Source organism: Tripterygium wilfordii, chromosome 13 (assembly GCF_013401445.1).
Source record: "Tripterygium wilfordii isolate XIE 37 chromosome 13, ASM1340144v1, whole genome shotgun sequence".
Classification (NCBI taxonomy): Eukaryota; Viridiplantae; Streptophyta; class Magnoliopsida; order Celastrales; family Celastraceae; genus Tripterygium; species Tripterygium wilfordii.
In genome coordinates this window covers 13,155,859-13,171,474 of record NC_052244.1, presented here as the reverse complement: position 1 = coordinate 13,171,474, position 15,616 = coordinate 13,155,859, and the positions used below count along the sequence as shown (strand labels likewise).

The window sequence follows — 15,616 nt, the reverse complement described above, 5'->3', positions numbered from 1 at the left end:
AAAGATAACCAACAATATCCATTACTACAATTGGAAAGCTCACCACGCAAGAAGCATGTCATCAAGATAGAGACACGCTTCCAACGACACAATAGGAATCGGGCTCGATCTTCCATAAAGAATGTCGTCATCGTGATGGATGACATCACTCTAATCGGAAATAGCAACGACGATAGCCAGGCCAACGACGTTGTTTTGGAAGTGGTTTGAAAACTCGATGTTGCAAGGATTGTCCAAATCCTCGTTGCAATGATATGCTCTAGAGACTTTGTAAGATGATTTGAGAAATTTAGGGTTTCTTTTTTATAATTTGTGCATCCCATTAATATCATCATCTACTTCAAGTTACATCGTCAATTCTTAACGATTTTCACTAAGACAAGATGCCACGTAAGTTGGTTGACTATTGAAAATTAAAAAAATCTACTCGAGTCATTAAATTGAAACAAATTTAAATTTTCGATTACTCAGTTTTAGCATTTAAATATTTGATGAGGGAGTTGGAAAGTAGCTAAGCTTTTCAATTATAAAAAATTACATTATCCCGAACTCATGATGTTGCTTCTGTAGAACATCAATTCTTATACCTGACAATTATTGTTTAAGGCATGAAAGACACGCAGCATCAGGTGTGGGCCAGTGGTGGCATATGTATTGGTGTCAAATGTCAAAAAGAGAAATTATTATGTCTTCTCTACCACGGGAAGGGGAAAAGGAAAATGACCCAATCGTTGATTCCACGTGATAAACCAAATTAACCTCTCTTTTTCCCCCTTCCACCGACATTTAGTCTCAAGTCACTTTCTTCACAATTAATTCACTTTTCAAAAGCAATGTGCTTAATTAGGTAGGTAATTAGAACGTAAAAAATTCCATTGCTTTTGTTTTCTTTACATAAGAATAAAAGTATAGGAGTATAAAGTCCTAAAACAACAGAGCATCTAAAGGATGGCCTGGGATATTTGCCTATTATTTGAATTGATAAGTGAATTAATGTCATAGAAATATGTAGAGATATATATATATATATCTATGTTCGAGACTTTTTGGTCTTTTTTCTTAGTTATACGTACAATAATGCAATTGTAGTTGGTCTTCACTACTAGACTGTGCTAGTCCAATGAAAAAAGTCACCAATAATGTCAAAAGCTGTATCACGCGAAATAAACGCAACTCATGTATCACGTTTACTTCATTTTGGCTGTGAAAATTTGGGATACAAGAGACTATTGAATTTTTTTTTCATTTATTTATTTGATTTTACCCTTTACAGTTCTATATAATGAAGTAGACCTTGACTGACTTACTATAGCAAATTCACAAACAAGAAGCTAGTCTTATAGGACTTTCCTTTGGTTGGGTCTCTTGCATTGCTCTCCACGGGTTCTGTAGTGGTTCTTGTTTGCTTTCTGTGGATCTTTTGGTATTGTTGTGTCAGGGCTTTGGATATCTTATCCCTTTTCATTGTGTTTTTGCCCTCTTAATATGCATATTAATAAAAAGCACTGATTTATCAAAAAAAAAAAGAAGAAGAAGCTAGTCTTAATTTTAAGATCGATCTCAGTGAAGGCATGGAGTGCGATAAGAGTTTTTCTCGCAGTCATATGCTGTTGAAGCCCGAAGAGGTGAAGTTTGTGGATTTGTTTAAAATCTTGTTCTCCAGTAACATTGAGAATAGAAAATTTGTGGATTGCAAAGCAAAGAAGGAGGAGAAGTTCGATCGTCGATGGATCATTTTCATATCAATTTTGGCTCAAAAGGTTCTTCAATTCTTGTCCACGCCATTATCAATTATCGGATCACTCTTTGAAACGTGGCTTAACCTTCTGTCAAATAATGGTGGCTTTCTTAAGCTTTTGCTCAATGTCTTAAGAGGTACGTGCTTCCATTTTCTTTTTCTTTTTCTGCATATGAGAGAATTTTAGGGTTAAATAGTGTAAACAAGTTTGAGCAAGATAAATAGTTAATAGTCACCCAATAAATTAAACAAAAATATGATAAAAATTATTTATAAACAACTTATAAATTAAAATTAGCTTTTGATTTTTTGGGATTATGAGACAGAACAAGCTAGTTTCCAAAAAAAAAAGAAAAAAAGAAGAAGCTGGTTTCCCCTAAATTCATGGAGTATCCTTTTGTTTCTTTTTTCTTAATTTTCCAATTTGGACATGTTCCACAAAACTTGATGGGGAACATTTACTTTATCTACCCAATTAGAAACTACTTGAAGATAATCTAATTGGTTATCCCTCCAAACTTATGACGTACAGTGTTCAAGATCGGGAGTTCGAACCAACTAGGTAGGATCTGAATATTTCCTTGTGAAGTCCTGGTTACATGGACTTGTCCCACTTTCGGGCGCTTGCCCTCATGACTTTCGGTCCAATCTTACTTGTCACCAGTGTGGTGTGGATTGTTTTGGCGACTGGGATTTACGCCCACTCAACTGTTAGAAGGAAATGCACATGATGATGTCTTGGACCAAAAAAAAGATAGATTTATACTAAATATATATAGATTTATGGATTTATTTTGTGCAGGCAAGGTTGTGGTGCCTGACAGAACATCGGCAAGTTTTGTATCATGTATAGGCAATTTTGACAAGCGAATGGAGTTGGACAGTAACATCAAACATGAAGATGGCTGTAGGTACTTTGCAGCACTATCTATGATGGCTTCTAAAGCATCATATGAGAACAAGGCCTACCTTAAAACTATCGTTGAGGATCACTGGAAGGTAAAAGCATATATAAATCATGCATTCATGTACATACTAATATTAGAGATTTTTGTGAAATTTCTAAATTTTAATTATGCTTTTTAATTAGTATACATAATTTGTCGTTTTTGATCATTTGCAGATGGAGTTCTTGGGTTTTTATGACTTCTGGAATGGTAATTATAAACTAGAGGCAACTTCAATTAATTGAAATATTTAACAAATTATGAATCAATCTATCAAAAATCTTTTGGATTCTAATGTTTTTTGTCCCCAACTGTCTCAACTACTGAGATGGACGTACACGATTTCACATGCATTATGCGCGTTGATCTCAGTCTTTGGGATAGTTGGAGCAAAAAACACTAAGATTCTTAGTATTGTTGTTAATCTATACAAAAAATTATATATGCAGATTATCAAGAGAAGGCCACAACACAAGTCTCCATATTTCGCGACAGAACAAATGGTCACGACACCATTGTTGTGGCATTTAGAGGAACCGAACCATTCGACGCAGACGCATGGTGTTCCGACTTCGATATCTCTTGGTACCAACTTCATGGAGTTGGAAACATCCATGGAGGTTTCATGAAATCTCTAGGCCTCCAAAAATGCGTCGGTTGGCCTAAAGAAATAAGCAACGACTATAACCGCCCTGCACCGTTGGCTTACTATGCAATTAGAGACATGTTAAGACAGATTCTACCTCAAAACAATGAAACAAGATTTATAGTGACTGGTCACAGCCTAGGTGGTGCACTGGCAATTCTGTTTCCAGCAGTGTTGGCATTTCATGAGGAGAAACTGTTGTTGGAGAGATTGGAGGGAGTGTACACATTTGGACAACCAAGAGTAGGAGATGAGAAATTTGGGCAGTACATGGAGAAATTGTTGGGGGACAATGATGTCAAATATTACAGGTTTGTTTATTGTAATGACATGGTTCCTAGGCTTCCTTTTGATGACAAAGATCTTATGTTCAAACATTTTGGGACCTGCGTTTACTATGACCGCAACTATAACGGCAAGGTAATTTAATGACTATATATATTTACTTTTTTCCGATTACTTTTCAATAAATAGTCTTAAAAATATTTTTCAGGACAGTCCGTGAATCTTCGACTCCTCATTATAAGTTTCTGGCTCCGCCATTGACCATACCCCTGTTGATCTATTTTCTAGATCCACCCCTGCACCAATTGTCCCTGTTTATCTATTTTATAGATCCGCCTCTGCATTAATTTTAGATGTTAGGAGTAGCTGATGTATTCAGCGCGTGGTTTTAATTTTTGTTAAATAAGATTTTAACAACCATTATTTTTTTCTGATCATAATTTGTGATGCATATGTATGTATATATATATGCAGATTGTTCCAGTATTGCCGAACAAGAACTACTTCTCGATATCATCGGTGATTCCAATGGTTTTCAATGCCGTGTGTGAGTTGCTAAGAAGCTTCACGATTAGGTACACCAAGGGAGCCGATTACAAGGAAGGTTGGCTCATGAGAACGTTTAGAGTGATTGGACTGGTGGTTCCAGGAGTACCTGCACATTGTCCCCAAGATTACGTTAATAGCACTCGTTTGGGCTCGCCAGGACTGTTTTTAACAAAAAATGAATAAATTCTCTGTGAAAAGTTAGTGAAAATAAAATCTATGTGATTTTCTTACCAACTCAATAAAGTTTGAGACTGTTTCTGCATGCTTTTATCTTCGTTTTCTTTTCTGAGTATGTGCGTGTTCTGTCAAATTATTCATACACACCACTAAATGCAAACTTCAAACTTTGTCAGATTATTCTTACACCATCAAATGTGAATTTCAAACCTAGCTTGTTGAATTGCAGAATTCCTCCATACAGGGGCTCAACACTCAAATGTCGTTTTCATTTCGTAAATGATGATCTTTAGTAATTTTTTTTTGCAGTTTCAAGTAACTGAATCATAATGTAGGTAAGACAAAAAGTACCGGAATATTATATTTAAACGAACCAAACCACTCAGCTAGTCACAGCGTGGTATCCAAGTTCATGGTGTAGGAAGTGATCCAAATGGTCTGGTTAATATGGTCAAATCCAAGTTCATATGTTACTGGGTCCAAGGCATTTTTACCAGTTCTGGTTTACGGTAAAAATGGAGAAAAAAAAATCGAGAAAAGGAAGCTTCAGTACAAAGCAACTAATAGGAGTTTTTACTTATTCAAAATTTCAAACACAAGAAGCCAAGGAGCTCAACCTTAGTAAACTACATACGCACAAGAAAATACAATGACTGACATCACAATAAGATCAGGAGCAGAAAGACAACACACAGACACATTCTGCTTGCCCCAAACATGATGGGCTGGGCTTTACACACGGCATTCCCAACCAAGAAGGCTAGAACGCCTCAGGGAAAAGCTTATTCATGATGGGCCGGGCTTTACACATGGTCTTCAATGGGTCAAACTTTGGCACGACGACACCGCCCGTTCCTGAATCCATGGCAACTAATTTGTCATCCACCCTTTTCCATTCAAAGCATTGAATCAGTGACGCTATACACAATCCAGTAATACGGCGGGACAGGCCTGATCCAGGACATGCCCTCCTTCCGATCCCAAATGCTATGATTTTACTATTCTCATTCTCCCCCTTCAGAAATCTTTCTGGCTTGAAACTTGTTGGATCATCCCAGAGTTGAGGGTCCCTTTGTATAGCCCATGCGTTAACCAACACCATTGTGTTACGAGGGACGTGGTATCCTCCAAGTGTGCAATCATCTGATGATACGTGCGGGACCATAAGTGGCGCAGCCGGATACAACCGAAGGGTCTCCGATATGATGGCTTGAGTGTAGCGCAAGTTTGGAAGTTCTGGCTCGTCAACCAAGTTTTCTTCACCTACTTGAGAGTCTATTTCCGCTCGAGCTTTTTCTAAAATCTCAGGTTTGTTAACTAAATTGGAAAATATCCATTCCAACATAATTGCTGATGTATCAGTTCCGGCAAGCATCATGATCTGCACGACACGTGAACATTTAGTGAAAAAATAGCTTTCATTGGATGATGGTCAGTGTTAGTTCGAAAGTGATTAAGATTCCAGCAGTTGGTGTTCCAGTTATCTCAATTGCTGAGTTGGATGCATATGGTTCAAGTGAATTTGTGGGCTCCGTACAAACTGAGATAACTGGAATACCAGATGATGGGATACCTATCATAACTGGATGTGACATGTGAGAAAAGAACTTAGGTTTAATTGCACATGAAATTTGCATGCAACAGAAGAAATTACTTCCATGACTCATTACCATTATGATTCCTTTGATAATGTCATCCGTGTACTCCTTTGGCTGTGACTTTTGCAGAGAAAGCAGACGAGAAAGCATGGAATTCTCACTCTCCGGACCTCCTCTTGTACTTCTATGATCATCGAGCAATCCTTGTAGAAAAGCATCTGATTTTTGACCAATTCTCTTCACTTTCCTCTCATACTTCCCAAAATCAGTCCACTTCAAAATGGGCAAGAAATCCCCTGGATACGTCGGTCCAGCATTGTTCGCAATATCGAACATTATCGCCCTAAACTTCCTAGCTTCTGGTTCATTCTCCTTCTCACCATAGTATCTCTTCCCTACAACCATTCTCATAATAATATTAAAGTTTAGCTGGAAAAACAATGATTGCAGCTCTACCTTGGCGAAATCATGGTGAGAACCGCTAGACAGCAGGCTCAACAATAATCGCTTGACCTCGTCCTGTCTGATGCCTAAGAATGTGTTGAGCCGTTGATTGGAGAACATTTCAATGGCGTAGATTCGGCGCAAGTTGCGCCAATGTTCTCCGTATGAGGACTGTGTGACGGTTGTGCTATTGTAGCTAACGTACTTGTTTAAGGTATGTTTAGGTCGGTTGGCGAATACAATGTCGTTCTTAGTGAAGCATTCCTGGAAGAGGGGAATTGATGTCAAGACAACCACGCGGCGTGAACCGAAGCGTAATGAGAAGATTGGGCCGTACTTTTGAGAGAGTTTGAGGAGGGTGTGGTGCATGGGTTGTTGTTTAAGGAGGTAGAGGTGGCCAAGAATTCCAAGAGAAGGTGGTCCAGAAGGGAGACTGTTTTTGTCTTTGTGGGTGGCTGTTGTTCTTGAGAGGTAGAATTTGAGTGCAAGAACGAAGAAGAGAAGAGAAATGAATGTGTAGAAGACAGTGGTGCCTTCCATGGCTGATGAGCTTAATTAGTACTTTTCCCTAGCTATAGCTTCTTCTGTTTTCGTGGTGATCGCTTCATCGATATTATGTCTATTTATAGGAACTTAATTAGAAAGTCCTAAAGGAATCAAGATGTATATCTAGATTTATCTTTTAAATTCATTCATTGACAGCATGTCAAGATACACTTGACAACTCAGTTGGAAAAAGGCTCATGATATAATAGTCTGGAACGTCCATAAACAGCAAGGATAGAAAAAAAAAATAGCGAGAAATGATAGTGTTCAGAATTACAGCGGAGATACTTCAATGCTCAGAAGTCATAACCCCTCCAATTGTCTTTTTTTAAAGAGATATGGACTAACCTTAATTAAAAAAAAGAAGTAATAACTGTAACGCAAACTTGAAACATGTATAGAATTTATAGCAGCTTTACGGATTCTATTGCTATTTGTTTCAGCTATCCCGAATATGATTTCGGATTTCATATAGGATACCTAAAAAAAAAAGGGATGTCTAGCATTTTTTTTTGTAGAATTTTTAATCAGATGGACCAAAGGTAGAGGCATTTCTTATCTTATTCATAAATGTCTTGCATTTTGCCAGCTATCCACAACTGCAAACATGAGAGAATTGATAGCATTGTGCTGAAGGCATGCATGCATATATTATATTTATAAGAAAAGTCAAAAGGTTGAACCAGTGACTTGTAACTGGGGGGACTGAATCCCCGGGATTTGAAGAAAAGATTAAAATGTCTGATTGTGAACCCTTGCTAGAAGGGATTTAGTTTCCCTCAGGATACACACTCCGCAAATTGGTCTTTTTACTATCAAACTCAACCATACGAGGAATGAGCAACAAAATTACGAGAGCGAGGGATATGATGACAATTAGAGACATCCAAATGTGTAAAAAGAGATTTAGTGTTCCTCACAAAATGACCCATTCTAAAGTATAAATAATCTTCTCCTGTCAAAGCTATTACGACGTCGACATTTATTGAATCCACCTCAATAATAAACCCAGGATATCCTTTCGTCAAGAGGCATCATAAGGAGTAATTGACTACTAGAAGTTCAACGTAAGTTGGATCTATGTAATAAAAATTATATGTTATCTCAATATCAATATTTATTAACTTACTCATAGCAAAAAAATATTTATTAACTTACTCTATTAATTTACAATGAAATATTAACTGTAATTATTTTTTTTTGTAAGTATGATTTGGTATTGATAAGGTATATAAATGTAAAGCCTAAGTATAACAGTGGTAGTTATCCCTACACCATTCCTAACATTAGATGCAACATAATAATGCTATATATAGATGTAAGTTGTTATTATAAAATCAAACGGAGCCTTAATTAGACTTCTCTTGTGGTAGTAATTGCGAATGAGATGCATGATCTTTCTTCTCTCGTGGTATTAATTGCAATTTGCAAATGATCAGATCCGATCTCCTTTCCACGATGTTAGCATGTCGGTTCATGATCGTATCAAGATCTTAGTAAAAATAAATAAATAAATAAATTCCGGCGATCCGTCACTACATGCATGTGGATCAAACAACCCATTTTTTTAAACCCACATGGTCAACGACTCGTGATCCAACGGGCTTTGGGTCAGAATTCACGTTGTGATCAATTAATGAACGTATTGATTACGCCCACCCATCATCTATTGATTAACAGCATGGTGTGTTCCAGAAAATATTGAATTGGGTATAAATATTAAATAATGTGATATCAAAAATCTATTTGATACGCATTATAGGTGTATTTGAACTTTATATATACATACATACACACACGACACACACACACACATATATATATATATGGTTATACTAATTTATTATAATGAAGAATTCTGACATCCATGTGTACCAATTTTACACACTTGAAATTCAATTACTATAATAGAGTCCAACAAAAGTGGGGACCACATATTTGTTGTGGACCTGCTATATATATCTATAATTGAAAAACAAGTGTGTAAAATTGGGTACGCATGTGAAAAATGCTTCTATTATAATTATATCATTATAAATTTATAACATATATGTATTGAACAAATTAGTTTTATAAATAATATAAGTTAAAACTGAAAATTTTGTATTTTTGTTGACATTTCTCGTATATTGCGCAAGCTACCGACTAGGTTTGATAAAATTTGCTTTAACTCTCCACAAGCTAAATATATCATTTGTAAATGGAATCAAAGAACAAATATTATAATTCCATGTGTACTCAACCCTTTTGAGTTTGTGGTCGAACCCAAAAGGCATTAATTATGTGATTGACAAAGCATTTTAGGGGAAAAAAAGGATTAGTTCACTTACAATATGATTTTGAATGGACCTTACAATTTTTTTTAATTTATGTTAATAATTAATAACACATCATATACTAACTTTTAAGTTGTAGCAGTCATATCATACCATCTCATCTCATATAACATATATATTAAGTAGGGTACTGAGTAACGCTGTTGCCATACGTAGCCCCGTATTGAATACTAAAGTCGCGACACGTGGTTTCCTACTCAATATTCGACTTTTCTTGTTCAAGCAGTTTGAGACTTGTCTCTACTATAATAGTTGTTGTAAATCGTTCGATTTCAATGTGAATCATATTTGGTTGATATTTAAAAAAAAATAGTTGTTGCAAATTAAGGAAAGGTAATTAATTAAAGAATAATGTGGTTGTCGTTGGTCTTCATGCATGCAGTCATGCAGATAGTTGAAGAGGAACCACACAAGGATTGCGTCTCTACATGACCAGCTTTATTATTGTTGGGCCTTGATGTCTCTGGCCTGCTATCCTTCGACTGCGAAGTCTTAGCTTGAGTCCAACGGCCCAACTCATTGCTTGGGAAGGGGCGAAGGGCAAGATGATGAAGAGCCACCATGATCCATGGGCTTGAGGCTTGGGACGCAGTGCCAGACCCAAATACAAAAGGTGTTCCATAACGCGCCCCAGAGAGAGTTTAGGAAATAGTTAATTTAGGGTTTTGAAAATAGTTAATACCAGGGATTCAGAGGTCAGGGAGCGCGTAAATCCCCAAAATATTGTTTTCTCTTTCTAATAATTTCGCTAATTTGATTTGTATAGCAAAAAATTGAATATAATTGCTTAGAATTCAGTGGAGGAAAACGGTGAGTTTGATTTGGTATTCGATGACGATAATGGAGACGACGACGATGATGATGTTTGTGTGTGAGAAAGAGGTGTGCTTGTTATGTGCTGGGTGCGAAGAGGAGTGTGTGGAGAAATTTAAGAGAGGGTGTCGTGGTGAGTTCGCGAGAGCCGAGCAGAGAACAATATTTTTTTTGTCTTTTGAGTGTGAGGCTTTCACTCTGGGTTTGCGTCTTTCGGTGAATTCTGTAGCTCGAAATATCCTAATTCCCCATGGAGCGAAAGCTTGTGGTTAGTTTGTGCCTCTCTGGATTCTTCTTCCTCGTTTTTTTTGATGGATTTTTTTAAGTGCTCGGTTTTTGATATACTTTAATTGCATTGATAGGTTCTGAGTATTCCATGGGATGTTGATACCGATAGCTTGGGGACTTGGAGGATTGCATTGAAATGAAGGTGAAATTCACTGAACTATTTATCCCGCTTCCTCTCACACCAACACATACAAGCAGGCACCAGCACACACTGGGGAAAAAAATTATTTTCTTTGTGTTTTCTTGAAAAAAGATTGCGACTTTCTCTTGAAAGTTTCTGTGGAACGTTATGTCCAGTAAGAGGATTGAGCCAGAGGGTCTTATGAAGAACCTGAACGGAATTTCAAAATCTTTTGGGGGAAATTTTATTTACATCACATAAACTAAACCACTAAGTTTACACCATCTATTTTAACCCTATAAGTTTACATCCTTCTGTATTGAAGCATGAAATTTGATGATGTGAGTGTACTTATAAATATCAGTTGAATTTCTGGTTGTTCAAATAGTGTAGGTAATTTTAGACAAGCGAACAAAATGTATTAATGTAAAGTGTGTGCATGGTTGTGTAGTTTGAATAACAACTATGAATGCAATCTTCCTAGGAATTTCTTATTTTGACCTCATATTTCTGACAAGTAATTGAATTGTTTGCCTTTTGCAGTGGGGTTATGGAATGCGTAGTGGAAGGAGTTCGAGGGGAGATTGAAGGTACAGGCCATACCGAGATGACAAAGGCTAGTTTTTCAAAACTTTCACTGCTTCTGAAGTCCAACTGGGATACACAAGATGCAATGAAGCTTTTGAAATAGATTTATGTTTCTTAAATTATGAAGACAATTAAGTTTGTCGCTGCAGTTGTGACTGGATTTCTTCCAGTCACGGATAGTTAACTTTCAAGCATCGAATTCTCAATTTACTGGATGCACCAACTTTTATGCGAGAGTAGTAGATGTGTTGTATTCTTATGGCAATCCATGCTTCTGAGAGTTGTATAATTTGAGAATGCTGGATGAGGTATTCTGTATTCCTCATCTAATCTCAATTATTCACAACAGGTTTCATACGAAGTGTGATTTCCAAGCTTCCTTCTGAAAATGTTCTTACCCTATTTATTGATGAAGAGAAGGCCTTCAAAATCCGGCTCCAGAATGGACAACAGATTGTTGGTAACTATCAAAGGAACTATCCTCTTATCTATTTATTGATGAAGAACACGGTGATAGGGGATCCGAAAAGGTTCCTCAAGAGGAGGAGTTTTATAGGAGGAGAGTAGGGAAGTCTTGGAAGCGTGGTTACTTCTTGTGTGGTCCTCCAGGGACTGGTAAATCAAGCTTGATAGCTGCCATGGCTAATTATCTTAAATTTGATATCTATGGTTTGCAGCAAGCGAATGTCAAGTGCGACGATGTTTTGAGGAGGTTGTTGGCAGGCGGTAAATCAATCGATTCTTCTCATTGAAGATACTGATTGCAGTCTAGCTTTGCCTGCTAGACAAAATATTCCAAGGATACTGTTAACAACAGCAAACAACTACAAAATCTTTCACTCGCATCCGTGGAACAGTACCTGCGGAAAGGATCAAGAGCATAGGGGAAGGGAGAAAGAAAGGAAACTCTTCATTCCATCCTAAGCCTCCAGAGAAGAGCTGGTCTTATTCCTGCGCAGGTAGGCTTTCGGGACACATGCCCGTGGATATGCATATTCACATGTCCTATTGCAAGTTTCAGGGGTTCAAAATGCTGCCTCCAATTACTTGGAAATCAAGGACGATCATCGACTCTATGGAGAAATTGAGGGCTTACAGGAAGATATGGAGGTTACTCCAGCACAAGTTGCTGAAGAGATTGAGGAGCAACAGTCTCTGATTTTGCACTTGAAGGACTGGTGATTATCCTTAACAGGAAGGGATCAGAAGCTGATCATGAACTCGTAAATGAAGCTACTGCATGTAGAGTTGGGAACAATGAAGAAGGAAACATAAGATTGAAACTACAGCAACCAGAGATGGAATCCGTGATCACAGACAGAATGGAAGCCTAAATTAAAGGAGTCGTCGTTTATCAATATTCGTGGATTATTTCTCGATATACATGCAGCCTAGCGAAGCAAGTATAGTCTCATGATTTTACATTTTTGCATCTCAACATAGTAGAATGCAATAATTGTTTACTTTAACAGAATAAAGAAGCAAGCAAGCATGGAGATCCAAATTCAAGTTCATATCGAAGTTTCACATTCATTCTCAAAAAACCAAAATCATACACACTAAAACCAAAGTCTTATCCATTTTGTGAATGGAGCTTCGACGGAAACTATAAAACATAGCAGCAGGTGAAGCAACTCTTTAAGGAAGATATCTTAGCATGCTTACTCAAGAATGTAACCTTGTGGTATGTCTTGGAGCTTTGATTGTCCTGCCTGTCTGATATTGAATTTCTCATCTCCTGAGCTTTCTTATGTGATATTCTTAGATTGTTTAAAATTTTATCCATTGATGATGATCTCTTCTTCTCCAGTTTCATCTGCACAACACTTCTCTAGTCAGTCAAAGATTACAGCCTCGATGCTTATGCTTAGTATACAAGAATGTATAATGATCAAAGAATAACAAAGCGCTTAAATTTGGTTCCACTTCAACAATAATTTAAATTCTTTGCTCATTGTTTTATGAATGAGATTAAGTTAACAACCTCGAGTTTTCTTATTGCTGCTTCTGCTTTTGCCTGCTGCAAGTTTTCCCAGGCAGTGATTCTTGCTTCCTCCCTTTGTAATCTGCACGAGAAATTGAAGCTATTACATGGCCTGCACGAACAACAGTACCTTGTTTTTTTAATTTTCATGTCCAAATTTCCAAACTACAAGGAAAATTGAGAGTTGCAGGGAACTAACTTTGACACATTTGTTGCCGTCTCTGATGTCTCCCAAGAAGAAAAACAAGCACTTGGGGCATTTTGATTGAAGTCTACATCATCTGGAAATCCTTTCTTAGGTGAGTAAGGTCCACCTCTTTCTGGTGAGCTAATTATAGTAGCTCGCTTATCGACCTGTACTTCCCTGATTTCCATTCTAGCAGGATGGTCATCAGGAAGTGTAAATGGAGGAGAGGAAGGCCTTCCTCTGGGAGATGAGCTTGTGCTATTAGGGCTCATTTGGGTGGCCATATCCCTTCTCGACACAGCAGGAGAGACCATGGTTTCCGCATCCCTCATGTCATCAACTTTCTCATCTGTACATTTGATTAAACACCGAATTCAGTATAAACATGGTCTCAGAGATTTTATTATTCTGGCAGATCATATCATAGATTGATATCTTCCCTAATCAACAAACAAAAGCAATGGTCTTGGAAGCCAAGAAAGAGAACAGTACCTAGAGCGCCGGGCAATGAGGACTCGCTGGCCAAATCTGTCCATCGTGTTGGAGCAGTCGATTGTGCAAAACTGTTGTCATTCCCCACCAATCCTCTGTAATGCTGAGGAATCCCACCAGGCATAAAAACTCCAGTTGAGAATGGAGATTCTGCCACCACAAAATTCCTCACTCTATCACCATCGAGAACCTGCATTGCAGGTGAAGAATTTGAATAGAATCCAATTCCTTGAGGCACAATAGGAATAGGCCCACTTTTCGACTTCTGCCGCCGCTGACTCTGAAAGTTCAAGCTCTTAGCCCCACCGTAACCTGAGAGAGGACTGCATATCCACCTCTCTGCATCATCCCACTTAGAAGGCATCGTCCTTCCGCTATAAAAAGGCGTCAACGTAGCTGCGCTGATATGCCTCCTACTGCCGCCGCTTGAATGGCGAGGCACACGTTCTGAACTCCATCCTTTGTTCCCATCCATGCTGTTGTCCTGATAATCCAAGACCCCAGGACTCAAAATTGTACCCAAATTGTAGGCAGAAGAAGAAGAAGCTCTGTTCATGGTGTTGGAGGGACCAAAACACCAAGTTATCGAAATCTACTGCAAGTTTAGTGAAATGGGTGTTCAATTTCTTGGCTGCTTGAGTGCTGGAAAGGTCGAGATTGGGAGTTGTCAATAGTTGTTACCGAAAATGTTGAAAAAAGAAAGAATTTTTGTCTGAGACATTTAATCATACAGCTGGTAGACGTTCCTGTTTTAGGGACTTGGTTTGTCCGCATGTATGGACAACCCTCATGGCGATGGAGGAGGCAAGAGCTGCCAAATGATGGGATCAATTCATGGAATGTGGACAAACCGGTGCATTAATTATCAGTTCAAATTGGAAGAAGAGACTCAAGAGATTTGTCTGCTACATTTGGAACAGCACACACTTGGTTGAACAGATTTCCCCCACAATAATTAATGGTGTGAATCCCCATGAATGCTATTTGTTGCACATGCACCGAATAGTATCTTATTGGTTTCTGGGTTTTAAACAACTAGATGATAAATTAGTTGGTTATCTCTCTGGATTTAAAGATTAAAAGTGCTTGAGTTGAGGAGTTTGAAACTTTGGTCCACTTACACACACGAGCTTCCGTCCGATTTAAAGCACATGTTGTCGTGGTACGGGTTGTGGCAGTCAAACTCGAATTTAAAACTAACTCAGAAATTATAAAATGATCATTGGACTAGGTCTTCCCAATTCAAAAAGAAGAAGAAGATTACCGCTACACTACAAGACATTCAATTTCACAATTACATTTCATACCATCTTGGAATTATTTGTGAGGTTGATATCTAGTGATAAATGTCACGGTCAAATCATAGACTTGAAAAGTCATGAGTGTGATTCCGACGAGAATAATATCTTTGTGGTCCCGCTTTGAATTTAATCATTGGATGTGAAACTTTTTATACGCACAACCTTGATAACCTAAATTTAGATCTATATTAAATATCTATATGACAAATTTATATGGTATCATTATCGATTAAAAAATCGTTAATTTTTGCTATCCGCTTCGAAGGATGCAACAAAAATAAAGGTGAAATTTAGCATGGAAAGTCAATTTAAGATATTTGGCTGGCTAGTGCTCTAAATGATGAGGCATGACTGCATGTGGTGCAGTGGCACATACATGGGCAGGTTCATGAACGAATCGTCGTAGTAGTAGTAACTACCGAACTAGGAAGTAGCAAGGAGCATGAATTTGTGACGACACACTGGTTTTCAGACGATTTTCTTTCTGCAATTGACTCAACAACCCTCCCAACTTCCTCCTGTTTATTGTTATTAATAAAACAAATACACCTCCTGGTGACAGATTCTGTGGATAAC

The 15,616-nt window shown here is 37.8% G+C and overlaps 3 protein-coding genes, 1 long non-coding RNA gene and 1 pseudogene across 5 annotated transcripts; 3 read left to right on the top strand and 2 right to left on the bottom strand.

Annotated features, from left to right (window-relative positions):
• Nucleotides 1–1,293: 1,293 nt before the first annotated feature.
• LOC120012232 (triacylglycerol lipase OBL1-like) lies at nt 1,294–4,427 on the top strand. The gene is made up of 5 exons (XM_038863556.1): nt 1,294–1,875; nt 2,541–2,737; nt 2,862–2,895; nt 3,135–3,751; nt 4,091–4,427. Exons 1-5 carry the CDS (start codon nt 1,572–1,574, stop codon nt 4,346–4,348), a joined length of 1,410 nt encoding a protein of 469 aa, XP_038719484.1. The 5' UTR covers nt 1,294–1,571; the 3' UTR covers nt 4,349–4,427.
• Nucleotides 4,428–4,918: 491 nt separating this feature from the next.
• Nucleotides 4,919–6,924, bottom strand: LOC120012609 (cytochrome P450 81Q32-like). The gene is made up of 2 exons (XM_038864045.1): nt 6,013–6,924; nt 4,919–5,723 (listed from the first exon to the last, which is right to left on the bottom strand). The coding sequence occupies exons 1-2, from the start codon at nt 6,922–6,924 to the stop codon at nt 5,103–5,105; spliced, it is 1,533 nt and encodes a 510-aa protein (XP_038719973.1). The 3' UTR covers nt 4,919–5,102.
• A 2,982-nt stretch (nt 6,925–9,906) lies between these two features.
• On the top strand, nt 9,907–11,437 carry LOC120011960. The gene is made up of 3 exons (XR_005471179.1): nt 9,907–10,347; nt 10,442–10,509; nt 11,032–11,437. It is a non-coding gene; the product is annotated as an uncharacterized LOC120011960 (long non-coding RNA).
• Nucleotides 11,438–11,540: 103 nt separating this feature from the next.
• On the top strand, nt 11,541–12,246 carry LOC120012608 (annotated as a pseudogene).
• A 331-nt stretch (nt 12,247–12,577) lies between these two features.
• On the bottom strand, nt 12,578–14,774 carry LOC120011959. Of its 2 annotated transcripts, none has more exons than XM_038863162.1 (4): nt 13,740–14,774; nt 13,260–13,596; nt 13,061–13,172; nt 12,578–12,892 (listed from the first exon to the last, which is right to left on the bottom strand). In XM_038863162.1, exons 1-4 carry the CDS (start codon nt 14,293–14,295, stop codon nt 12,683–12,685), a joined length of 1,215 nt encoding a protein of 404 aa, XP_038719090.1. In that variant the 5' UTR covers nt 14,296–14,774; the 3' UTR covers nt 12,578–12,682. The 2 variants fall into 2 exon arrangements, with proteins under 2 accessions (XP_038719090.1, XP_038719091.1); XM_038863163.1 differs by having other exon boundaries at nt 13,061–13,142; nt 13,740–14,772.
• Nucleotides 14,775–15,616: the final 842 nt, after the last annotated feature.

Excerpts from the sequence above, each read along its gene's own strand:
- LOC120011959 (XM_038863162.1), bottom strand. The coding sequence starts at position 14,295 with ATGAACAGAGCTTCTTCTTCTTCTGCCTACAATTTGGGTACAATTTTG. Across the intron at positions 13,173-13,259 it reads ACGGCAACAAATGTGTCAAA|GCCATGTAATAGCTTCAATT; the intron begins GTTAGTTCCCTG and ends TTGTTCGTGCAG. Across the intron at positions 12,893-13,060 it reads CAGCAATAAGAAAACTCGAG|ATGAAACTGGAGAAGAAGAG; the intron begins GTTGTTAACTTA and ends AGTGTTGTGCAG.
- LOC120012609 (XM_038864045.1), bottom strand. The coding sequence starts at position 6,924 with ATGGAAGGCACCACTGTCTTCTACACATTCATTTCTCTTCTCTTCTTC. Across the intron at positions 5,724-6,012 it reads TTATCAAAGGAATCATAATG|ATCATGATGCTTGCCGGAAC; the intron begins GTAATGAGTCAT and ends CGTGTCGTGCAG.
- LOC120012232 (XM_038863556.1), top strand. The coding sequence starts at position 1,572 with ATGGAGTGCGATAAGAGTTTTTCTCGCAGTCATATGCTGTTGAAGCCC. Across the intron at positions 1,876-2,540 it reads TTTGCTCAATGTCTTAAGAG|GCAAGGTTGTGGTGCCTGAC; the intron begins GTACGTGCTTCC and ends TATTTTGTGCAG. Across the intron at positions 2,738-2,861 it reads TCGTTGAGGATCACTGGAAG|ATGGAGTTCTTGGGTTTTTA; the intron begins GTAAAAGCATAT and ends GATCATTTGCAG.